The following is a 25735-nucleotide window of genomic DNA, read 5'->3' as shown; positions in this document are numbered from 1 at the left end:
CATAAATAATACAGATGGAAGAGCAGACTATATTGTAGTTAAACTTGATTTTCCTCTTTACCTTTGCATCAAACATGAGGAGGATACAAAGAGTCAAAAGGGACTTAGATTGGATAAACAGTTAAACAATGACATGAAAGAGAATTCAAGCTTGACCACTTTGGCATGAAGACTAGCAAAGCAGAATATTTAAATGGAGAACCACTGCAGAATGCTGTAGTGGAGAAACTAGGGTACCCTTGAACAAGAGCAACAAAAAAGGTTAGCAGGTATTAGGAATAGCAAACAATATTGGCTTTTATTGCAAAGATAGATTATAGAAAGTAGCTGCATAGGGCACTGGCAAGATTGTATGTACAGTATGTGTACAGCTCTGGTCTCCTTATTTAAGGAGGGATATACTTATTTTGGAAGCAGTTCTGGGAAGGTTCAATAGGCTGATCCCTAGGATGAAAGAATGGTCTTGTCTTGTAAGGAAAAGGCTGAGGCCATCATCAGGCAGAAGTGGGTACTGCAGATGCTGGAGATTAGTCAAGGTTAGAGTGATGCTGGAAAAACACAGGTCAGGCAGCATCCAAGGAGTAGAAAATTGACGTTTCGGGCAAAAGCTTTTCCTGATGAAGGGCCTTCGCCCAAAACGGCGATCTTCCTGCTCCTCAGATGCTGCCTGACCTGCTGTGCTTTTCCAGCACCACTCTAACCTTGCAGCCATAATCAGTTGAACATTATCTTATTGATCGTGGAGCAGGCTGACTGGGTTAAATTACCTATCTCTGCTCCTATGTGTTATTTGGGAAACAGTAAAAAAAAAATCAGCACTAGGATTGCTGAATAAAGGATGTTGCAAGGTAGATTAAATTCAATAGAGTTCAAGACCAGTGTTCCAGCTAATGTTTTTCCCTTCTGTTCAGACCTCCAAGGTCCATGCACAGCATGGAAATCAATGCTGCAAATAGAGTTGGCACACATTACCATGTGCTGACAGTGACAGCTTCGATGGGAGGACGACAGCTACCACTTTCATACATTGAGAATGCTATCCCACAAAGAAACCCAGGTATAGCAACAAAAATAGGCTTCCCCTTGAATGAATCAGGAAAACAGTACATCTGCTTGAACTTTACAGCTTTTGCAAGAAAGAAATAATGTTGTGAAATGTCTTCACCTGGCCCATCTCATTTTGTGCTTACCTTTAAATCCTGGGAGACAAAAGGTAAGGGACCATTCATCAGGGCTTGTGTTGGTTTAAGATCGGAGAAGTTTGAGGCTTGAGTGTTGACTTGACTGGCTGCAAGCACAGGGATGATGTTTGTTGTGCTGGCTACAGATACACTGACTGGTTCTTTCCTGCATGACACAGTTAAAGCTAGCATTCATAAATTAGAAAAACTTTAATGAAAGCACACAAACATTCGTATTCACTAACCTACATTAACTGATCACCTCAACTAACCAACTGCATCATGGATAACTATGCCCCATTTGCTTGACGTACAAAGTCAACCACAAATTCAACAAAACTAAAAGCAATACATGTTTTTGTAAGTTTGCTCTCCATATACAAACAGTACATTTACTATCCCATCCTAACAATTGAGCAGTTTACAAGGCCAGTTTAGAAAGAATCAGTCACCCAGTGTGCAAATTGGGTCACAAGATGATCCAGGAGGGGCAAATGAAACAGCTTTAAAGGTCATAACATTTTAAGGCAGAAGTTGCAATGGATTTGGTTTCACAATTCAGTCTGGGGTTTCTGACCTTCAAGCTCTTGGATATCAAACTCCAGCAAAACCTCTGCTTTCTTTAGTCAGTTTCTAAAGACCTAACATAATTAGATCAGGATGGTGTGAAGAAGATGGGGAGAACAGTATTAGAGAGATGATTGAAGCAGTGAGCTCACTGTGTTACTGCATCAGTGCTGTAGTAAACAGCAAATTATTGAAGAACAAAGCTTGCAGTACTCACACATTATTCTGTATTGGAGTCGAACCAGTTGGTTGGCTGTTTGTACTGGAAGGAAGACTGTAATTGTTCTGATGTTCCACACTGTTCTCAGCAACCACTGCACTATAACCTGAATTTTTAAAAAAAGGGAATTCAATTCAAGCATCACCCCAGACGATGGGTATAGCATCAGTCACATCCTAAATAGTATTATTCAGGAAATACTAAAAGACCTTATAGGTTCAACATGCTCCAATAACATACCTCAGCCCAAACTTCAGAAGAAAACTCCTCTCTGAACCCGTGTCACTAACTCATTACCTCCCCAAGTGAGGCAGTCAATTTTGTGCCAATTAGGGTCAGTTGTGTTGTGGCTTGAGACTGTTTTAAATTGATTTGATGTGGGACTCATCAGAAGAGACTTTTAGCCTATCAGACAAGATTGGATCCAGAGGGGAAAGGTTAATGCAATGGACAATGCCAATCAATTTTACACCGTTAAGGCTAGCAGGAAACACTGACAATGGATATTTAACACATTAAACAACTGCAGTGACAGCAGGCATTACGTACTTGCAGTTCCATTTTGCTGCTTGTTAGTGGGAATAGGCACAGCATTGGCAGGTCTCGACTGGAATGAGCTGGTGGTATTGATTGTGGTGGTTCCTGCTGCCACAGCTGCTGCATATGCAGAAGCTGAATTTGTTCCTTGTGTCCTGCAAAAGGAGAAGAAAACCCATCAATAATTGTTGCCTCAAATTACTGAATTAAATTGAAGGAGTGATTCTTAGCAACCTATTGTTCAAGCAGGCTGATTTTCTGATGCTACTTACCTAGTCTATCCTATTTGCACAATGCATTCCCTGGTATCTGAGTAAACCAGTGAACTGCTCTCTGCCTTGCTCCAGTGCCATAGGGAATGAATTTTGGCTTCAATTGTTTTCTTAAAAAAAAAGAATGCTTCCAACCATATCTACTTCTTGAAGATTGCCGGAGTCATCACCTTCTACAGGAACAAAAGATGATCACTCAGCTCCTCATAGTTGTGCCACATTCAATGAGATATTGTGCCTCTATTTTTGCTCAGATGGAGCAGGGAGGCGATAGCCTAGTGGTATCAATCCAAAGATCCAAGCTCTGGAAACTCAGGTTCAAATCCTGCCCCTTGGAAATAATAATAAAAATTTGGAATTAAGAGTTTAAATGATGACCATGAAATCATTGTCGATTGTTTAAAACCAGCTGGCTCACAGATGTCCTTCTGCTGTCCATACCTAGGTCAGGCCTACATGACTCCAGACCACAGCAATAGCGCCGACTCTCAACTGCCCCCTTGGCAGTTAGGGATGGGTAATAAATTCTGGCCTAGCCAGCAATACCCACATCCTGTGTGGGAATTAAAAACTCCATAATGCACAACCCTTAAAAATTCTAAAAATGTTAAAGATCTCATCTGAAATTTTCAATTAAACACTTTCTAAACACACCCAACCTTAACAGCAAAACTTTCTAGATTTCATGGAGCTTTTGAGGGAAATGCTGAACCACCTGGTCCTAATTAAGGTTACATTGCCTTGACTGCAAGAACCAGGTTTTGTCAGTGTTTGCTCACAGCTCAACACTCCAACTCTGGGGAAACAGTCTGCACTTTTAAAAAAATGTAAGTTGTTTAAAGCATGAAATTATAACAGCCTCAAACTTCAAATTTCAGTATCAGGTCCTCAAATTGTATCTCAACTTTCAGGAAGCTTACAAATACACAATACTGTTAAATCTCAAACATTTACACCCTTCTCATCAGGAGAGTCTCACTATTTTCTTCCTGATTGGAATCAAAGCGTAATTCTAGATTAAGAATTACTGCAATGAAAACCTCAGAGGGAGACCACAGGTATGGGGCTGGAAGAAAGGGTGTCAGAATAAGGTCATATAGGATCAAACCTGGATCATTTTGGAGCAGAGTCCAAACAATCTTAAAGAAAATCAACATAAATGTGTCTTATGTCCCACTAATTAATCTAGAACAAACGGCTATTTTATACTCAACTCTTAGGACATTAGGGCATCTAACCACCCCCAAGGAGGACAAACAAGACTACACTATTCGTTCCTTTCTCAGATCTCTACACATTTAATTCACTGTAGGAAGGTGGGCTTGGAAGCTCTGAAAACACTGGCCTATACAAATCCAGAAGGTAAATAAAGTCACCATCCCCCAAATCAGTGAAAACCCTTTTCACCTCAGATATCCTTTTATCATCAGAGCTGCCATTTAATGCTGAATAATTGCAAACTCTGCTGTAGACCCACTTATAATACATTGTCCTGGTCAGGAATTTAGAGTGGACTAATTTCCTAAGGAACTGGGTCAAATGCTCAAACACGTTTCAAATTGCAACATGGCTCATTTGTGCTTATTACAAATGACACACATGCAGTGATTCAATCGCTGCATCAACCTTGTGCCTTTTGAAATACCCAGGTTAGGAAGTCTATGGTTTTCCATTGCTTTCTCTATGGCAACCACTGACCTCTCAGTTGACTTGCCAAATAACCAGTTCCCTTTTCTCAAGGCATATAAATTGCTGTTGCTTGAAATTCTGCATTTTTCCTGTTTGTGTGTAAGTGCAAGATGAAAACTTTCAGCATAACTCACTTCACTTATGACAATCACAGATAGAGGGAAAGACTACAATAATTTATCTGGACCGGATTCAGAACCCGAGAGTAAAGATAAATGTTGGTGAATGCAAGCCACACTTCAGGATTCACTTTGCAGATGAAGCTGACAATCCAGTGCATATGGAGGAAATCCTGGATAGTCAGATGTATCATCTTTCAGGCCTCATCTCCAAAACAGCCCTATACCCAGCAAAATACTTTGAAATCCAGTTAACACTATATAGACAAGTGCATCAGTTCCTTTACATAAATAGCAGAAGTGAGGGGGCTTATTCAAATTGTCATATCATTTGAAGGAAAAGCTAGTCAAAGTACCAAAAGGACACAAATGTACAAGATCTTTAACAACTGATTCAGATTACACAGAAATTCAATTTAAATTTCCACATGGAGTACACAAAACAGTGCTCCTTCAGTACTGCACCAGAATTCAACTTTAGAACAGTACAAGCCCTTTGGCCTTCAATGTTGTGCCGAATTTTTAACCTTCTAAGGTCAGACCAACCGTTTATTGTACTACATTTCGTGTGCCTATCCAAGAGTTGCTTAAAATGTCCTTAATGTCTCTGACTACACTACTACTACCAGCAGTGCATTCCATGCACCTGCCACTATGTAAATGACCTACCTCTGATACCTCCCCTAACTTCCTCCAGTCACCTTAAAATTATGTCCCTCGTGATAGACATTCATCATGGGAAAAACTCTTGGCTGTCCACTCTATGAAGTCACCTCTCATCCTCCTTTGCTCAATGAACCTGTCCTTATATGCCACACCCTCCAGTCCAGGCAGCCTCTTGTAAATCTTTTCTGCACCCTCTCTAAAGCTCTTACATTCTTCCAATGAGGCGACCAGAACTGAACAGTATCCCAAGTGTGCTCTAATCAGGAATCTATAGAGTTGCAGCAAACCGCACGGCTCTTAAACTCAGTTCCCCTGCTAATGAAAGCCAATACACCATATGCTTTCTTCACCCTTTCAACTTGAGTGGCAAGTTTAAAGGATCTAAGGACATGGATCTCAAGATCCCTCTGTTCCTCCACACTGCCAAGAATCCTGCCTTTATCCCTGTATTCTGCATTCAAATTTAGCCTTCCAAAGTGAATGACTTCACACTTTTTCAGGTTGAACGCCATTTGCCACTTATCAGCCCAGTTTTGCATCCTGTTAAGGTCCCGTTGCAAACTGTAACAACCCTCCACAACTCACCAGCATTCATGTCATCACAAACTTACTAAATCACCTTTCCACTTCCTCATCCGAGTCCTTTATAAACATCACAGAGCAGATGTCCCAAAACCAATCGCTGTGGAACACCACTGGTCACCAAGCTCCAGGCTGAATATTTCCATCTATCACCACCCTATTTTCGATGGGCCAGTCAATTCTGTATCCAGACAGCAGCTTTCCTTGGGGAACATATCAAACACCTTGCTATGATACATGTACACCACAGCTACTGTTCTACCTTCAATGAGCTTTGTCACATTCTCAAAGAATTAGGTCTGTGAGGCATGACCTGCCCTTCTCAAAGCCATGCTTTCAAACTATGATTTTCCAAGTAAACATAAATCTGGTCCCTCAATCCTCTCCAAAAAACTTTGCCCACCATTGACAAAAGACTGACTGGTCTGTAATTCCCAGGATTATCCCCATTAGGGAATAACATTTGCTACTCTCTAATCATCTGGTGCTACTCCAGTGGACAGTGAGGATACAAAAACAAAGGTGCAGCAATCTCTTCCTGAAGTAACCTTGGGTACATTCCTTCTGCTCCAAGGGATTTATTTATCCTTACATTTTCCAAAATTTTCAGCACATCCTCCTTTCTACGTTTGAGTATATCAGTCTGTTTCATGCGGTCCTCAAACTCAAGGTCCCTTAATGAATATTTTGCTTCAGTATTCACTCAAGATTCTCCCCTGCTTTCTCTGACCACGGACACAAGTTCCCTCCACTATCCATAACCTCACTCTGGCCATCTCTTGTCCTCATATGGAGAATGCCTTCAGAGTTTTCCTTAATCCTACCTGCCAAGGCATTTTCATGCCCCCTTCTAGCTCTCCAAAGTCCACTCTTCAGTTCTTTCCTGGCTACCTTGTAACCCTCAAGTTCTGTCTGATCATTGCCTCCTCAACCTTAAGTAAGCTTCCTTCTTCTTGAATACACATTCCACATCCTTGTCACCCAAGGTTCTTTCAACCTAACATCCCTTCCTTGCCTCCGTGCTGGACAGGTTTGTCCCACTATCAGCAAGTGCTTCCTAAAACACTTTCCCATTTCTGTTGTGCTTTTCCCTGAGAATATCTGTTCCCAATTCAGGCACCTGTTCCTGCCTAATAGTGAAATTCCCCCTCCCCTGATTAAATACTTTCCCACACCATCTGCAACTATCCCTCTCCATGAGTACAGTAAAAGGTCAGGGAGTTGTGATCACTATCACAAAATGCTCTCCCACAGAGATCAGACACCCGGCATGGTTCATTGCCCAGCACGAAATCCAATATGGACTCCCTTCTAATAAGCTCATCTATATATTATGTCAGGAACCCTTCCTGGACATATCTATCAAAAACTGTCCCAAAGTGTTTGAACTGAGTAGGTTCCAATCAACATTAAAGTCACCCATGACAACAACCCTGTTACATCTGCACCTTTCGAAAATCTGCTCCTGCCTTGCTAATAGGGGGCCTGTAGAAAATTCCCAATAAAGTGACTGCTGCTTTCCTGTTTCTGACTTCCACCCATACTGATTCTGTAGACAAACCCTCCTCACCAACCTCCCTTTCTGCAGCTGTGATGCTATCCTGATTAGCAAAGCCATTCCTCCACCTCTACCAGGCTTTTGATGTTGTTTCAAAAGGCGAACATCCAACAACCATACCTGCCTCTGTGATACCCAAGTCTCCATAATGACCACAACATAATTCCAAGTACTGATCAACGTTCTCAGGAGTTAGTCACCCTTATTCTTCTCACTTCTTGCATTAAAATAGACACATTTCAACCCATCACACTGACCACCTTTGCCCTATGAAGGGCCTATCCCTCCTCACAGGGACTCTGCATGCTGTATCGCGCTGTTCACTACCTACTCCATCTGACCCGTAGTTCAGGTTCCCAAACCCCTGCCAATCTAGTCTAAACTCTCCCAAAGAGCTCTAGCAAACTGCCCGCCTAGGATATTTGAGCCCCTCCAGTTCAGGTGCAACCTGTCCTTCTTGGACAGGTCCCACCTTCCCCAGAAGGTACCCCAATGATCCAAATACTAAGCCCTCCCTCCTACACCAGCCTCAACCACGTGTTTACCTGTACTCATGCTCTATTCTCAGCCCCACTAGCTTGTGGAACTGGTAACAATCCTGAGACTACTTCTCTTCATCCTGGCTTTAGCTTACAACCTAACTCCCTGTATTGTATTTTCAGGTCCACCGCCCTTTCTCTACCTATGTCATTGGTACTGATGTGTACCACAGCATCTGGCTGCTATCCACCCCCTCAAGAATCCTGTAGACTCAAATGGAGACACTCCTGACTCTGGCACCCAGGAGTCTGGCACCCAGGAGTCTTGCTCACCATCACAGCATTTCCTGTCTTCTCCTCACGATTGAATGTACTATTACTATTGCTCTCCTATTCTTCTCCCCTTCTCTTCTGAGAGACAGAGCCAGGCTCAGTACCAGAAATATGGCTGCTGTGGCTTTCCCCTGGTAGGTCACCTCCAACAGTATCCAAAACTGTATACTTATTCGTGCAGGGAGCACCTGTGGCTGTTCCCTTCAATATGTGCCTATTCCTTTTCCCTCTCCAAAGTACCCAGCTACCTTTATCCTGCAACTTAGTTGTGACAACCTCCCTGTAACCCTCTTAGCCTCCCAAATGATCCAAAGTTCATCCAGCTCCAGCTCCCTAATGCAGTGTGGGGGGAGCTGGGGTTAGTTGCACTTCTTACAGATGAAGTTAGTAGGGACATCAATGGTGACCCTCACCGCCGAAATCCTGCAAGAGGAGCACGCAAACGCACTAGGCTCCATCCCTTCTGCTCTAAATTGCCAAGAGATATTGAATAAATGAAAAACAAAAAAGTCTTACCTCACTAACCCTCCACACAGTTTTTTTTTGTTTAGAGGTGAGGATGGGTGGGAAACACTACACGTGCAGCTTCTTGGGTTTAGCCACAGCCCAAACATCTGTTCACGTGCCCAGCAATTCCCATGTCTGTGTATTCTACTGTTGAGCCTTCGCACCGCCTATTCACAAGGTAATTATTTAGAGGAAGGTTTACCTCCCAGCAGCTCCTTTAGACTCTAGACGGGCATGACGGTGAGGTTGGAATTTGACCTTCTGACTGATGCAAAAAAAAACTATCGACTGACTGAAGCTGGATTTGATCAGAACTACCAAGTACACCTTTCACTTTAATACAATGAAAAGGCAAATTCTCCAATGGCCACTGGAAGTATGATACAGATGTGGTGTCGTTCTTTACTTATTAAAGCGATGTTAAAGAGTAAGACACTTTAAAAGGTGTTAAAAGTAGCGTCAATTTCTAAAGGACAATACTGGGACAGGACAATGCCTGCACTTACAGAGAATAGGTCTTGCTGGATTGCAGCAGCTTGTTTCCCCCATTGCTGGATCCATTCGAGGGCAGGGTCGGTGTTTTTGTGCTGTTCAACCCCTGCGCACTCTGGGAAATAGAAATGGATGGAGGGAGATTGTTACCATGGTGAGTCTTGCTGCCAAGAACCTTTGCAGGAGACTGAGGATGGAAAAAAAAGCAAACAAGTATAAATACAACGCAAGTGTGAGAAATCTTTACCTGATGGCAAACTTTTCCCCTTAGATAGTCTTTTCTCATTTTTCCCTGCCACTGCACTTGCTTTTAAACTATTAATTTTTCACCTCCCAGTTGATATAACATCACCAAAATAAAACATTAATTCATTCTCTTTATAGATCCTGCCTGACAGGTTGAGTGCTTTCAGCATGTGCTCTTATGTCGAATTCCCAGCATCCACAACATTTTTAAGGCAGACTTTTCTACACAATTAGAAACTGGGAAATAGTGAAGCTCATGACTTGTCTATGTTGTATGATGAGAAAGATATAGCAAGGCACAGTGATGATTGCAGTTCCTCAGAGCAGGGGGAATTTCAAAGTCACAATGGGAGAGGTATTCAGACATCCCAATCTAAAATGCTTCAGTGCAAATTCAAGTATTAACCTACTACTTGAAGGAGACAGAAAATGGACAGTGAAATAAAAATAGAAAGCGCTGGAGAAACCCAGGAGGTCTGGAAGCACCTGTGGAGAGAGATGTAAGAATTAAAATGTTAAGACCAAGATGAAGCTTTGGAGAAGAAATGAGGCAGATTAGACTTGAAATGAACTATTTCCCTCTCCACAGATGGAGTCAGACCTGCTACTCTATTTCCTTGGGTGTTTGGCATTCCAGTACATTGCATTTTCTAATAAAAGCAAAATGAATGCTTTCTCAGAGACAAAAGGAACTAAAAGAACAAACTGCTCTTGGATGCATCTTGTCTCCCAGTAGCCACTTAAGGTATGCTCCAGGCAAAGATATGATCCCTGCCTGGACTCAAGACAAATAGCGGCTGGTGAAATTTAAAAACACAATTACCGTCAAATCTAGTTGTGATGGGGCAGGGGATTTGGAATATAAACAGTGGACCATTTGACACCTCAAACCTGCCCTGCTATTCAACTGATTTGACGGATTCATGCAAGGTCTCAATTCCTCTCATACCAGCTTACAGCCCTCAACCCCTGACATTTCAAAAACCTATCGACTCTCTAATCTCCAAAGCTCTCTGGGGTAGGGAATTTCAGACATTCAATAGCCTCAAACTGCTTTGCAATTCAGTTTTAACTGAGTGCCTTGTTGAGTAACTATGTCCGGTTGATTAACTGCCCTCTAGGATGGGCAAATAATGCTGGCTGAGCCAGCCATATCCTCATCCCGTGAATGAGTAAAACAAATCCAATCAATAATGAGTTTTCTTCCCCCGGAATAGCTGCAATCATAACAAAGTTCTATCTAGTGTAACATGTAATTAAGAACGCATGTGAAAGATGTGCAAATTACTTGCTTGAAAAGCAAACTGACCAAGCTCATTTCGCTGTCTGACCTACTCCGCTTGCGTTCATCTTCATGATTTTCCTGTGAATGAAGCATTTCAAAGTTAGCACTGGTAAAAATTTCAACACCACAATGATTCTTTGGATTAACATACTCCCTTCGTACAGACCACAGTAGGAAACACTTAAGTTCCATCCATATTCCATTGGGAATTAGATTGTCTTAAACAATAGGGGCATAATGGGGTTCAAAATAACTGCACCAGTTGAACTGTGCCAAATTTTCTAGATTTTCCAATGTTGGCCAAAGGCCATGAGTAGATAAAAGCAGACTTGCCAGTGACAAACCTAATCAAATGACCTAACACCCAACGTTCAGACACAATTAGGTTCCGGTAGCACACTGCTGCCTGTAGGATGGGACAGCCCAGCAAACACATCTAGGAGAGTGCTGGAAAAAAATTCTGCTCCAAATGTAGTAGCTCAATTCTAAATCAAAGTAATTTGGGCATGCATCATAACATTGAAAAATCAACGTCTAACCAGCATCTTACACTGGACAATTAAGCAAGGCCGATTACTTCATTGGCACTATAGCATCATTGACTAGCAACAAGTTAAAAAAAAGTTTATCCTCTGCCCAACTATGATCCAGAGTTGGGTGGCGGGGGGGGGTTGATGATGCATGTAGTACACATTAACATAAAATTACTGTCTGACCTTCACAGCCACTTCTGACTTAGATACTTCTCTTTCCAGACTGAGTGGGGCAGATGTCAGGATGTCTCTAATGTGGACATGGGAGCAGAAGGTTCACATTTATCACAAAGCACAGTTACTCACCACAGACTGATTGGCTGGACTGAGGGGGACAGGAGAACTTGAGGTTGTAGACGTGGGAGTGCTGTTACACTGGTTAAAAAGTTCATCTTCCACATTGCTGTTACTATTGCTTGCTGGTGATGTTGCCATTATTGAAGTTTGTGCTGGAAAAATGGAATGAGACTCATTTCAACCAGCATATAATTGCTCAGGTTCAAATACATCCACAACAAAGCATAGTAGTCTTACTGAGACATAATAGGGAGGAGTATACCCCTCCTTACTCAGTGTTAACAGGCCTCCTGGCCTAACACTCGACACACCCTTTAGTTACCACCTGACGCTTCCTCCAATCCATATACCAATTTGGATATTCTAAGCCAAACTAATTACTTAATTGTTTTCTTTGATTGGTAAACAGGACTCAGCTGTAATGATTAAAATGGCTGGCTTGTCAGTGACACTGTACAGCAGCTAATCAACCTATTTTTCTCAAGTCAAACCTGCCAATTCAGAATCTTGTTACATCATACATCATGCTCAGGCTCAGGCTTTGGTAGTTTATATGCTTCTTTCTCCTTCTAAATTCCAACTTTGGTTTACTGCTATTTATCATATCTAACTCGTGCTCATCACTATGCCTTTAACTTCTCAATGAATTATTCCAAACAGCTGCCAACGATTTGCTAATCATGTCAGTGAACATTTGTCAATTAGAAGTGACTAATTCCCATTAATATCCAGTCCAGTCAACCACTCCATTCAAGTTACTCAGTAATTAATACTTTATTTGTATCACATCTGCTCTTATTTTAAAGAGAAATTACTAAACTTTTCAAGAGAACACCTTGCACTCTCCATGTCTAGCTACTACATCTGTGAATCCCTTGAATTTCTATTACTTTGCTCTTTACTCCACCTGTACTCAATAATGGGGATGACTAAAGTCATGACTATCATCTTAGCATTATTGAAATATTGATCTATTTGTATTCACTTGCAATAGCCAGCCTACAGCTATGACCAACTTGAGTCACTATAATCAGTGGGCTTATAGCTTCTATAACTTAATATGAGCCTTGGAACTCACCGATTATCCTTTGTTATTCATTCTTAACAGCTTGTTACCAGCTCCACCAACAAGAAGTACTTCTTGACGGCTTTACATGACACAAAGAGTATAAGACATACCAAATCTTTAAAATAAAAATTCTGAGGGAATAATCTCCAACTCAGACAAGTCCAAACTGACAGGTAGAAACGCAACCTATAGATCTTCTTCTAAATACAGGCACACAGTCCGCACATGACTGCTTTAGCCAGTAAAAGTCACCTCCCATTGGTCAGCTTACAGTAGCTCTGCCATTGGTTGGAGGCATGCCACCTGACATGCAGCAAAATGAGAATACTCTTACCTATCTCCTCAAGATCAAGATCATCGTATAAAAATTCATTTTCTTTAAAGTCCGGGTCCTGAGATGAATCAACATAGTATTCAACATCATCTTTGATCTTCTTAATCTGGTCCACTTCTATCGTGCTGTTGTCTAACATGCGCAGCAGAGTTTCCAGCATTTTAATGTGATACCTGTGCCTCTCGATGTGTTGCTTCAATTCTTCTAACCTGTCTTGTTTCTGCAGAAAGATTTCCATGGGTTAAATAAAGGGCTAAGCAATCAGTTCAGATTTAGAAAATCACACTTGAAAAAGACTACCTTATTATTTCAAGATGAGTGGATGTTTACACACTTTATCTCAGTAATAACATAAACTATCAAAATATAATTAGTCCATGGATTGTGATTCATATCACATCAACAATGTATTTCTATGACTTTTCTTGTTCTCTCAGCCATTCCTTTCAGAGTGTTGTTACTGTAGTCTTCTTGGCAGAAGCCACAGCTAGATTATACAAAGCCAGGTCCCATAAACGGCAGCAAGATGATTGGTTGGTTAATCTGTTTTGGAGATGTTAGTTGAAGCATGGATTCTGATCAGGTCACTGGAAGAAATATCTACTCTTCTTCAAAACTGTGCCATAGAATATTAGATATCTTCCTGAATAGGGAAGTGCTGACTCAGTTCAATGTTTTATCTGAGATACTGCACAGCTGACACTCCAGTGCTCCATGGTATTGCAATATAGTGCTAGCCTAGATTATGCACTTGGCTTGAACCCACAACCTTCTGACTTAAAGGTTACGATGTCTCTGACTGTGCCAAGTTGATACAGCCTAAAATCCATGACATATTTCTGCTTCACAGTAAGTTTCTGACAGCATCTCTGTGAACAATCCTCTGTTGCTTGGCTGCCAGGCAAAAAAATCATGATGTACCTTTAAAACTGGTATGACAGACCAAATAGTATTTACAGCAATCACAGTGCTGACCTATAAGCTGTTTGAAAACATATTCATTAAAAGTATTGAAGTAAACAAGTCTTGTAAAGAAAGTTTTAAGGTTCTTTTAACAAAGGTTTAGACAATTGCTCTTACTAAAGCTGTCAATGACTGCATTTATACAGCACTTTTTGCTGGAAAGAAACATGTTTCAGAGCTTCAGTGGCACAATCAGACAGAAACAAACACCATGAGTATTCAAGAAGAGAAAAAAATTCCAAAGTGACAGGAAAAGACAAGGGGATTTGCTGGGCTAATTTTTATAGACAGCTGGTATGGACATTATAGGCTGAATGTCCCTTCTACTTTAGATTTTATGAAATAGACGAGAAAATATTAGGAGAGTTAATGAAAGATTCATTCAAGAGAGTGGTTTTAAAAGGAGTGATAGATAGGAGCTAAAGGGGTTTATAAAGTGAGAAGTCTCAAAGAATGAAAGGTTCATAAGAGCTTGAGGTAGGGGCAAGAGAGGAAAGGCTGTTGAGTTGGTGATGATTTCAGAGATTGGCAGGGGTAAGCATGGAAAGCTTTAGACATGAGTAAGAATTTTTAAACTGAGGCACTGAAGTACTGGAAGCAGTAACACAGGGTCAATGAGTGATCAAAACTTGGTGAGGGATAACACATGAGCAGAAGGCTGTTGAATCATCTAGTTTTTAGACTGTGGAGAATGGAAGGCCAATATTGGAAGAACCAAGATTGGAAATAAAAAAAAAGCTTTCAGTGTTAGATGAGCAATGTTACAAGGGTGGAGGTACTTAATTTAGGTGAGGAACAGAAGTCAGAAGCTCAACTGCAGGTTGAATATTGTGCTAAGATTGCAAACAACCTGGTTCAGTTGAACAGAATGGGCACCAAAGTTGTTAAAGGGAAGCGACAGCATTGTGACAGGAACTGAAGATAATGACTTCAGTCTCTTCAATGTTTAATAGGAGAAAACATGTTAACAATACATCCTTGTGACAACTGTGACTTGCTGAATAAACTAGAAATACCCATAACTAATAACACGCTGAGTTAACAAGGTAAAGAAAACTGCAATCACAAAATGAATACACAGAAAGCCTGGTGTTATATTCAATAGGTGGTACCTTTGCACAGGTTATTGCAGGAGTGTGAAATACATCACAGGGTCTCTCACTAATGGTCGGCTGCGTACTAAAGTATTTACTGAATTCCTACCTCTTTTTCACCTTTCTTTTTCCTTGTCACCGCAGACAAAGTTTCCATTTCACTTTCAAAAAGGTCAACCTGGGTGCAAAAAGATGATTATCTTCACATATTTACATGGCATTGCATGAGGCTCAAAAATAAATTAACTGTGTTTAAAAGAAATTCAAAATTAAATTGGCCAAACTGACTCACCTGCATATTTAATGTGTCTATCGTATTCTGAAATGAAAGACAGATCTTGAAAAAACAGGTTTGCACAATTAATTAGAATCCCTCTCCAATTGTCAATATTTTACATATTTTACTCTCAGGACTGCTCAGCAAAAAGCCTTGCAAGGCAAGCAGACCATACACTGATCTGCCATTTAGCTGTCAGTCAGTAGGGATATAATTACAACTCAGATGGGCCTAGTGGTACAGTGGTCCCCAACTCAGAGCCAGGAGGCCCAGGATCAAATCCCACCCGCTTCAATGGTGTATCATAACATCTCTGGACTAGTTAATTAGAAAATATTACCTATTTCTAGACCAGAAGATCTGGGTTCATGTCCCACCTGCCCGAGAGTGTGTCATTACATGTCCAAACCAGCTAGTTAACTTTGGCAGAGTGGTGCAGCGGGAGTGTGCTGAGTCCATAAGTCAGTGCTCAATAGATTCAAATCATCCTCTGATACTTACTGTCTCATTACTCTCAAAACAACATTTGCTGCCTTTGCCATTAATCTGATGTCACATGGCGTAATGGATAATGCATCTGATTTTGGGGTGGATTGTGATGTTATCAGAATATTGCAAATTTGGGTCCTGTTATGATTTTTTTTGGTGCTCTTGCAGTGGTCACGTCCCTATCTCTAAGACAGAAGGCCTGGTTCTAGTCCTACCTTTTTCGGGGTGTCATTACATATCTGAACAGGTTGTTTAAAAACATCTATAACTGAAACATGGATGTGTCTTGTAGCACAGCAGCAGTGTCCTTACCTCAGGGCCAGAAGATCTGGTTCATGCCTCACCTGCCTGCTATGTGCTATCGCATGTCTAAACAGGTTGATTAAAATAACTATAATTGTAAAATAACTATAATTGCAGCAAAGTCATAAGCAAAGCACTAAACCAACATCTCAATATACCAGCTAGTCATGAAATCAGTGAAATAGTTTATCAACTCTCAGGCTAGCCTCTTCATTTCCAGATTTGTGCAATCTGTTTTAAATTTAACATTTCTGTTGATCTATACTTTTTAATAATTCCAGCTAATTAGAAAGGAACATAATAACAATGTTGACATGGACCATTTAACTGTGAGTCAGCAAAACCCATCTAACATCTCCCCTGTGGACTCTGACTGATGGTTAGTTCATTACCACCTCCTTCATGCACACACTGCTGGTCTCTGTCCTCTGCAGCTGCACTTGTGGAAAGACAAGATGATAGTGATTCCACAGAGTAAAACTAGAAGGGAAGACTTCCTGAATGACAGCAGCAAAGAAACTGCCTCAGTGTGTGTCACACTCAGAGCTGAGTGTGTAGAGGCACTGCTGGCATCAGGTCTGTGCATAAAAACATTTATGCAGTGCCATTAATTTGGTAAGTTATCCCAGGGCAAGGAAGAGGTAACAATGATGCCGAAGAAACTTGTACAAGAAAGAAAATACTAATAAAAGAAAACTGAGGATAAATAAAATCAAAATAACAGAAAATAAAGGAAGCAATCCCCAAAAGCAAAGAAAAAAATTAACAAAAAGATGCAAATGAAGAAAAAGCAGCCAGAGAATCTAGTAGTGCTCCCAAAAACGTAGGACTTCAAACATGGCACATTACTGTTTTCTTTTCGGCTCCAAGATGAGAGTACTGGGAGCAGCAGTGGACTTATTGAGCTGGCCTGAGCTGCATCAGCACTGGCCCACTGGAAAGCACCTGGACTACACTGCCATCACTCACCGTCAGCCATTGACAGATTTCTTCCTTTTCCTTCTGTGCGGGATCCACCTTCGTCGCTGATCCCAGCCCTTCTTTAGAATAGGCTTTGGTCTTCGTTTCTCTCTCCACTATCTTGAACCTTTCCATTTGCTTTATAGAGAAGATTTAAATACTTGAACCATAAATTGAGATTTAGAAACCACACTCTTCATTCTTTACACTCACTGCCTCATATCAGCTGACCAAGACAAACCACAGATTCCTTGGCGACTGGCTGATGGAGTTATATTTGCAATGAAGTGGCGAGTTTTCCTCCTTTCACTCAATAATCTCAAAGCAATACAGAACAAGACCATGAGATCATAAGATGTAAGAACAGAAGTGGGCCATTCAACCCATTGAGTCTGCTCTGCCATACAATGAGATCATGGGTTGATTTCATAATCCTCAACTCCACCTTCCCAACTTTTCCCCATTATTCTTGAATGTCTTATTGGCTAAAAAAATCTGAGTGACCCCTTATTCTGAGATTATGCCCTCTGGGCCTACACTCTCCCAAAAAAGCAAATAATCTCTCTGCATCTATTTTGTCAAGCCCTCTAAGATTCGTATATATTTCAATAAGGTCGCCTCTCATTTTTCTAAATGCCAATGAGAACAAGGCCAACTTACGTAACCCCTCCTCATAAAAAAATCCCCCATATCCAGGATCAACCTAGTTAACCTTCTCTGGATTGCTTCCAATGCTAATAGATCTTCCCTTTGAATAAGGAGACCAACCAAACTCCCAATAGGTGAGGGTAAGAGAGTAGAGTGTCAGGATGACACCCAGCACTCAAACCTGGAGATCACTCGTTGATGGAACCAAAAACCTGGACACAAATACATAAATTATCATTGCAGTAACGCATTAAACTCATCCTTCATTAAAACGTAAGCATTAAAGTACATGCAGAAATTAAAGAATTCCCCTTGTTAAGGCCAACCAAAATTCAGCATGTGATCATGTCACAGACATGCATCACTGCCATTAGTACTCAGCACCCATGTGTTTCTGGACTTTTTCTCCTACAGTTTCAGTGAGACCTACAGTGAGGGCAGTGAGTGGGCGGCACTGTGGCAGAGTGGTTAGCACTGCTGCCTCACAGCGCCAGAGACCCGGGTTCATTTCCCGACTCAGGCGACTGACTGTGTGGAGTTTGCACATTCTCCCCGTGTCTGCGTGGGTTTTCTCCGGGCGCTCCGGTTTCCTCCCACAGTCCAAAGATGTGCAGGTCAGGTGAATTGGCCATGCTAAATTGCCCGTAGTATTAGGTAAAGGGATAAATGTAGGGGAATGGGTGGGTTCCGCTTCGGTGGGTCAGTGTGGACTTGTTGGGCCGAAGGGCCTGTTTCCACACTGTAAGTAATCTAATCTAAAATAAAGTCATAGCTTCTCAGTTTCAGTTTGCATTTTTGACTTAAACTGACACTGTCCTTAACTAATACATCCCGTTCAGTGTACTTCATACGGACTGCAGGGACAAGTCCATGTGGATCTCCTGAGAACAGACAGGAAGTACGGCTTTGAATAGAGTGGATTATTTAAAATCATTTGGTCCTACAGAACTTGATTACTGCAGAAACAAGACACATCAAAGATTTTTGACTTCCAAAATTTGCGAACGGACCATAAAGGGGAAAACCAACATTTACACTGATTTGAGAAGAGATGCTGATTGAATGGTATTAAGTTCTACATTGTCCATGGCAAGTTCTTGACCAATCAGCAGTCTCCTATCAATAAGCATAAACATTAGTTTTTCCCTTTAATGGTCCATTTGTGAATTGTCCTGATGACTGCAAATCAAAAAACTTCGACAAAATGTATCTTGGCTTAAGAGTGAACGATGTTAAATACTACAGTGCGGATTAGGCATAAAATAGAGCTCAGGAAAAGAGATAATGAAGCGATGACACAAAATGATTCAATATCAGCATAGCTAGTGGGACTAAAGGGAAGATATTCTTATGCAACAGCCAAAAAGCAAAGAAAAAAATTACAAAATTCAGCACAAGAGCAGACAGAAACCAGCAAATTTTCTAGTTGACGCTGTGCTCCAATCTCTGCCTTACTGTCTGATGCATAAACAAAGTCACAGTAAAGCAACACAAAGACTTGCTAGAAAATGCCCTGACCACCTGCAGTGGAGTAAGGACATGCTGTTGTATAGAACACAAGATGTGAGTGTGGTACAGAACAGTGTCAGAGGTACTCCAAATGATGCGATAGAGCAAACAGGCACTGGAAAGTGCAGCAACAGTACATTACCGTTTCAATTAACTTTCGGTTTTCTTGTAGCTGCCTCTTGTCTTTGATTTCGTTGGAGGCCACCCATGTCTTTATTTGGTCTCGCAACCTCTGCGGACAGAACAGAACAAAGTTAAACCACTGGCAGGGAGACAATGATATTAAACTTGCTGCCCTTGTATTCAAATCATAGCTTATAACAGACTGATCCAAGGCCCCTTCAAGAAATGGAAAGTCTGTAAATGCACTGCATCAAGACTTTAAAGCTGAACAGAAAAATCAGAGGAGACTGGTCTAACCCTGGGGATTCCTGGGATAACTATTCTGTACTGGCAGGACTACTTAAAAGTTTCCTTATTTGTATTTTTGTTTGAATGCCAATATATTCCACTGTGTGCTATTTTTAGCAAATGCATTAACACATTCACAAATATTTCTGTGATACAGTTTCAATGATGCCAGCATCTCATTTTGTTTTAATGTAGATATTCAACATTCACCTTGAGTTGAGTTAGAGATTAAAAAAGCAGGATTTAAAGTAACAAAAACTATTTTCATAATATCAGATTCTTTTCCAATCTGTGTAAACTGACTTTAAGAGGCAGCATTTATTTCAAATAGGTTCAAACTTAGAAAAAGGTTAATTCAAACTTTACATTTTTAGTAAAGTTATATGAGAAATTACAACCAGATCAATGATTTGGTATGAACTGTAAATTAATTGTTCATTTTACTACCTTTGAATGCTTATCTAGTCAATAACTTACCTGTTTATTAAATCCATTTCCAATTCAATTTATTCCCCCCAAGTAACTGGACCTGTCACCCAGAGGCTGCAGAAGTGTGTGTGAGACCTCCAAAGCTGCAGATGCAGCACCTCAGCACAACTCATCAGCCTCTGATATACACAAAGGCAATGAGTCCAAGAGAATCACAGAATGTTGAGAGGCTGCTTTGTTGTGTCATAATTCACTAATTCTGACAAAGGTCAAGCGATTCATACTCTCACCAGAAGCTTGATTCTCTGCTACACTCTAACAAAGGAACACCTTTTATGATCTATCTAGCTGTTTGTCCCATTGTTGAGTTCTCCTACTCAGCTTTTAATTTTACTCATTAGTAACATGTGGTGTAACATAATGGCATCTTTACATTGTGACAGAAAACTAAGAAGCCAATGCTAGAAAATGAAGTATTTGTCACATTTAAAGAAGACTTTAACCGTACCAGCTCATCACCCGTCTCTACCATTTTTGTTGGAATTTTGCTTACTGTGCTTGAAATAGCTGCTGAATTGACCGTAAATCTTTACCATAATTCATTGTATAAAGTATGAGAATGATTTTGAATCTGCTGTCACTGAGCTGCAGCATAATTTAAAACTCCCCATATAAAAGCTGAAAGAGATGGGGGCATGAAGTGACAGTGACTACCCTTGAAACAAGGCAGCATTTGACCAAGTATGGCATCAAGGAATCAGGGGAAACTCTCTGCTGGTTGGTGTCATAACTAGCGTAACGGAAGACAGTTGTGATTATTGGAGATCAAACATATCAGTTTCAAGGCATTCTCATTATGCGCCTTGATTCAACCATCTTCAGCTACTGGGTCATTGACTTTTCCTCTGTCATTTTTCATTAGATGTTGTTCAACTCCATTAGTAAGCCCTCAGTTCGTGTTTGAACGCAGCAAGACTCGACAACATTCAAGTATGGGCTAATAAATGGCAAATAACATTCATACCATACATGCGCTCGAGAACAGCCACCTCCAACAAGAGAGATTTAAAACATCTCCCTGATGGTATTTCCATCAACATTCCGGGGACTACTATTAACCAGAACTGAAACTGGACCAGACATATAAATACTGTTGCTACAAGAAAAGATCAGAGCTTGGAAATTCTGAAGTATTTCATCATTGACTCCATAAAGCCGGTCCACCACCTACAAGCCACAAATCAGGAATGTGATGGAATACTTTCTATTTGCCTGAGTGTGTGCAGTTTCCACAAAAAACTTGACAACACACAATGAGAAAACTTTCTATTTGGTGCTGGGTCCACTATTTTTTGTCATTTACGTAAATGATTTGGATGTGAGCATAAGGAGTACAGTTAGTAAGTTTTGCAAATGACACTAAAATTGGAGGTGTAGTGGACAGCGAAGAGGGTTACCTCAGATTACAACAGGATCTTGACCAGATGGGCCAATGGACTGAGAAGTGGCAGATGGAGTTTAATTCAGATAAATGCAAGGTGCTGCGTTTTGGGAAAGCAAATCTGAGCAGGACTTGTACACTTCATGGTAAAGTCCTAAGGAGTGTTGCTGAACAAAGAGACCTTGGAGTGCAGATTCATAGCTCCTTGAAAGTGGAGTCGCAGGTAGATAGGATAGTGAAGAAGGCTTTTGGTATGCTTTCTTTTAATGGTCAGAGTATTGAGTACAGGACTTGGGAGGTCATGTTGCGGCTGTACAGGACATTGGTTAGGCCACTGTTGGAATATTGTGTGCAATACTGGTCTCCTTCCTATTAGAAAGATGTTGTGAAACTTGAAAGGATTCATTAAAGATTTACAAGGATGTTGCCAGGATTGGAGGATTTGAGCTATAGGGAGAGGCTGAACAGGCTGGGGCTGTTTTCCCTGGAGCGTCGGAGATTGAGGGGTGACCTTATAGAGGTTTACAAAATCATGACGGGCATGGATAGGATAAATAGACAAAATCTTTTCCCTAGGGTTGGGGAGTCCAGAATTAGAGGACATAGCTTTATGGTGAGAGGGGAAAGATGTAAAAGAGACCTAAGGAGCAATTTTTTCACACAAGAGGGTGATATGTGTATGGAATGAGCTGTCAGAGGAAAGGTGGACACTGGTACAATTGCAACATTTAAAAGGCATTTGGATGGATATATGAATAGTAAGGGTTTTGGAGGGATATGGGCCGGGTGCTGGCAGGTAAGACTAGATTGAGTTGGGATATCTGGTTGGCATGGACGGGTTGGACCAAAGGGTGTTTCCATGCTGTACTTCTCTATGACTCTGACTGGTAGCCCAGCCACCCACTTAAACATTCACTGCCCTCACCATTGACACATAATGGCAGCAGTGTATACTATATACAGAATATACTGGAGTATTTCACTAAGGCACCTTCAACAGCATTATTCCAAACTCACAACCCTCTACCACATGGAAGGAAAGGGCAGCAGACACATGGGAAGATCATTACTTGTAAGTTCCTCTCCAAACCACATGCGTAACCCTTACTTGGAAATGTATCACCATTCCTTTATTGTCACTGGATCATTATCCTGTACCTCTCTTCCTCAAAAATATCATGGGAATGCCCATACTTGCAATATTCAATTTGTCTGCTCAGTACCACTTTCTCAAGTGCATTATGGAAGATAAACATAATCTGGCCTCACCAGCAATGCCCTAAAGAATTTAAAAAGGTACCCAACTTTGGAGATAAGGAAACATTATTTTTATGAAGAGACAAGCTGTTTTGAAGCGATCAGCTGAGTAAATGCAGTGACCTGCCTGCATATTACTCTTTCTGGTAGAGTCACGTTCTGCAAAATAAAAGCCTTCACTTTGGGCCCTTCCTCTCACCTGTAGTTTTTTAATTTCTTTCTTCAGGTCAGCTTCATATTTTTCCTTCTGATTTGCGTTCGCTGCACTGTGAACCTGTTTATAAGAAGATGCCGTTAAATGGGCACTGTTGTCACTGTTAATCAAACCCTTAATGGCATGTGTCACTAGTTCAGTATTTAGATTTGCTCTGTGAAGTAGGAACAGCTAAATCGCATTTTGACAACGCAGATCAAGCCACCAAGACTCTGCTTACAGCAAATCACTGACTTTCTATCACAAATGAATTGATCAATTCATTTTCCTGTGTTTTAGTTTGTGCTATATTTAGACATCATAAAAACTTCAACTGGTTATTTAAGAAATTAAGATTAAAACAATTCCTCAGTATTTCAGTTACAGCTAATGTCTCTTAATTAATATTTAAGTTTTCCAGTTGGATTTCCTCCACAGTCAATTTCTGCGAACACTGCTCTTCTGTCTAAAACTCACATTGTGGATTCTTTAATTGACATGAAGCTACCAGACTGATAGTTTTAAAGCTCACATGACTTGCATTGCATCAGAAGTTTTGAACTGTCTGTACCTGAATAGTTAATCACTCAATTGCAAGCTAATGAAATGTTCAGCGGTATGAATTGATAATACACACTATATTTAGCAACTGAATTTGGATTATTTTACTGGCCTTAATAAATAGAAGAAGCATTTTTGCTCACATCCATATTCGACAGTCCATTCTAGCTACCTTCCAGTTATGACATGAATGCAACCCATAAATGAAATCCCATTAGTTATAATCCACATTGTAACAGTGGTATGGTGGGTCAATTGTTAGCACTGTTGCCTCACAGCACAATGGATCCAGGTTCAAAACCACCCTCGGGTGACCGTCTGTGTGGAGTTTGTACATTCTCCCCATGTCTGCGTGGGTCTCCACCGGGTGTTCCGCTTTCCTTCCACAGTCTAAAGATGTGCAGCTTAGGTGGATTGGCCATGGGAAAATTGCCCATAGAGATGGGAAGGCTAGGTGGATTAGGCATGGGAAATGCAGCGTTACAGGGATAGGGTAGGTGTGTGGATCTGGATGGATGCTGTTTGGAGGGTCAGTGTGGACTTGATAAGCCAAGTGGCCTGCTTCCACACTATAGAGATTCTAATATTCAATATCAGAGTCTTCAAGCTCTCCATCACTGTCACTTACCTGCCATTAGTTTAGAGATTGTAGAGGTTTTCCTGATTCTATACAAGACAGGAGAGGATAAACTTAATTCTACATCAGGGAGTAACAGCATCTGTTGCTGGAAGGACATAAGGTTGGAAGGCTTAAAATAGTGAGTTTGTGTAAAATTACTCAGATTGGTAAATAAAAATAAATTAGCCATGAAGTATAAACTCAACAAATTATACCGACTTTTAAAAAATGGAAAGAACCTCAGAATACCATCATACAAAACCATAAAGTTATAGCCACCGGTGACTGGAGGGCAGCTAGTTCTTACAATTCTGTGGCATCTACAATCATACAACAGTTTCAAGACAGGACTTAAATACCACAAACAGAATTTAATTTTAACAATTCAAAGTATTCTTTCTGCCCTCAGATCTCATAATCTCACCGTCATCGGGTAAGGCCCCACACCATAATGTCAAGCCAGGTTGGAGAAGAGAAAAAGGGTGAAGCAAAAAGAATGAACAAAAAGAGCAGAGATTTAAGACAACTGAAAAAAAAGGAAGACACAGAGATGAAGAAAACCTGGACTCACCAATAATGGTGTCCTTTGCCCTCAAAGCGCAATATTAGATCATCACAGGGCAACTGTCAAATCTAATAAACAGAGGTGAAGAACACCCTATATTCCTGGGAGTGTCTCCAGAAATTCTTGTCATCAGTAATTCTTCCTTAGTCAAATTAAACTTGTTTGAATTATATACCAGCTTTTAGTTCTATATACTACCAAATTTTCTCTTTCTAGTCACACAAGAGATTCCTTCAAATGTGGTAACACTTCCCTCTTCAGCCTTTTGTATCTAGTTTAGTTTCCTTAATAAAAAAAATCATAGGTGCAATGTTAATTCTTTCTGTTTTACAACAAAAAGCACAAATTGTACCCTGATGTTATGGGACAAGAATATCAGAAAATGCTGCTAACAAAGCGTGTGGTTTATGTAAGCAGTTAATTGTCAAAAATATTTCTTAAATTTCAAAAATGATTGCTTCATGAAAGGACTCTTGAGAAACAGGGCCAAAAGTGTCTGCTGATGGCAAGAGATGACTGGATCAACAGCTTTCCAGAAGAAATTCTGATCATTAGTTTTGCTGTTGAGACACACAAATATAGGAAATTACTTATTGTGAGATGTAAAACCTTTAATGGTTTGTTCTCAATCACCATAACAGAAAAGAAGCACATCCGCATGTGAATAACCTAGAGGGATCTGATCTCACCCTGCTGCAAAATGGAAGCAGCCAATTTTGACCAACTCTACCTTTTGCCAGATGTCTTCGAAGGTTTCTACACCCTCGCTGACTTTCTTCAGACAGCGGTCAATTTCCCCTGCATGACAGCAAATTGAAGTTGTTAACATTTCTTTTGAATTTCAGTATCCACTGTGAGCTTATATCGTTAATTATATTTTACATTAATCTTAAAACCGATGGGAAAAAAAATCATAAAACAAAGAACTGCAAATACTAGAGACTTAAAGCAAAAACAGAAATTGTTGACAAAACTCAGCAATTCTGTATCTGTGGGAAGAAAGGAGAATTAACACTTCGAGTCTGGTGACTTTACCTCTAATCAAATGCT

General features: G+C 40.6%; 1 protein-coding gene across 6 annotated transcripts in view; it reads right to left on the bottom strand.

The window, feature by feature from the left end:
* The window catches only part of LOC132831405 (CCR4-NOT transcription complex subunit 3-like), a 90879-nt gene that overhangs the window by 21918 nt on the left and 43226 nt on the right, over nucleotides 1–25735 (bottom strand). For 4 of the 6 annotated variants that reach the window (XM_060849530.1, XM_060849531.1, XM_060849533.1 and 1 more), the window contains exons 3-15: nucleotides 25416–25483; nucleotides 22947–23021; nucleotides 19352–19441; nucleotides 17062–17190; nucleotides 15316–15360; nucleotides 15133–15201; nucleotides 12967–13186; nucleotides 11573–11715; nucleotides 10758–10811; nucleotides 9217–9389; nucleotides 2518–2660; nucleotides 1966–2074; nucleotides 1191–1347 (exon numbers count right to left, since the gene is read on the bottom strand). In XM_060849530.1, coding sequence (XP_060705513.1) covers nucleotides 1191–1347; nucleotides 1966–2074; nucleotides 2518–2660; nucleotides 9217–9389; nucleotides 10758–10811; nucleotides 11573–11715; nucleotides 12967–13186; nucleotides 15133–15201; nucleotides 15316–15360; nucleotides 17062–17190; nucleotides 19352–19441; nucleotides 22947–23021; nucleotides 25416–25483 — 1475 coding nt within the window. The remainder of the gene's footprint in view (nucleotides 1–1190; nucleotides 1348–1965; nucleotides 2075–2517; nucleotides 2661–9216; nucleotides 9390–10757; nucleotides 10812–11572; nucleotides 11716–12966; nucleotides 13187–15132; nucleotides 15202–15315; nucleotides 15361–17061; nucleotides 17191–19351; nucleotides 19442–22946; nucleotides 23022–25415; nucleotides 25484–25735) is intronic. The other 2 variants (XM_060849535.1, XM_060849534.1) reach the window with 2 other exon arrangements.

The sequence above is a fragment of the Hemiscyllium ocellatum genome, chromosome 33, assembly GCF_020745735.1.
Source record: "Hemiscyllium ocellatum isolate sHemOce1 chromosome 33, sHemOce1.pat.X.cur, whole genome shotgun sequence".
Taxonomy (NCBI): Eukaryota; Metazoa; Chordata; class Chondrichthyes; order Orectolobiformes; family Hemiscylliidae; genus Hemiscyllium; species Hemiscyllium ocellatum.
The sequence above is the reverse complement of the archived record's forward strand: the minus strand, read 5'-3'. Positions and strand labels throughout refer to the sequence as shown.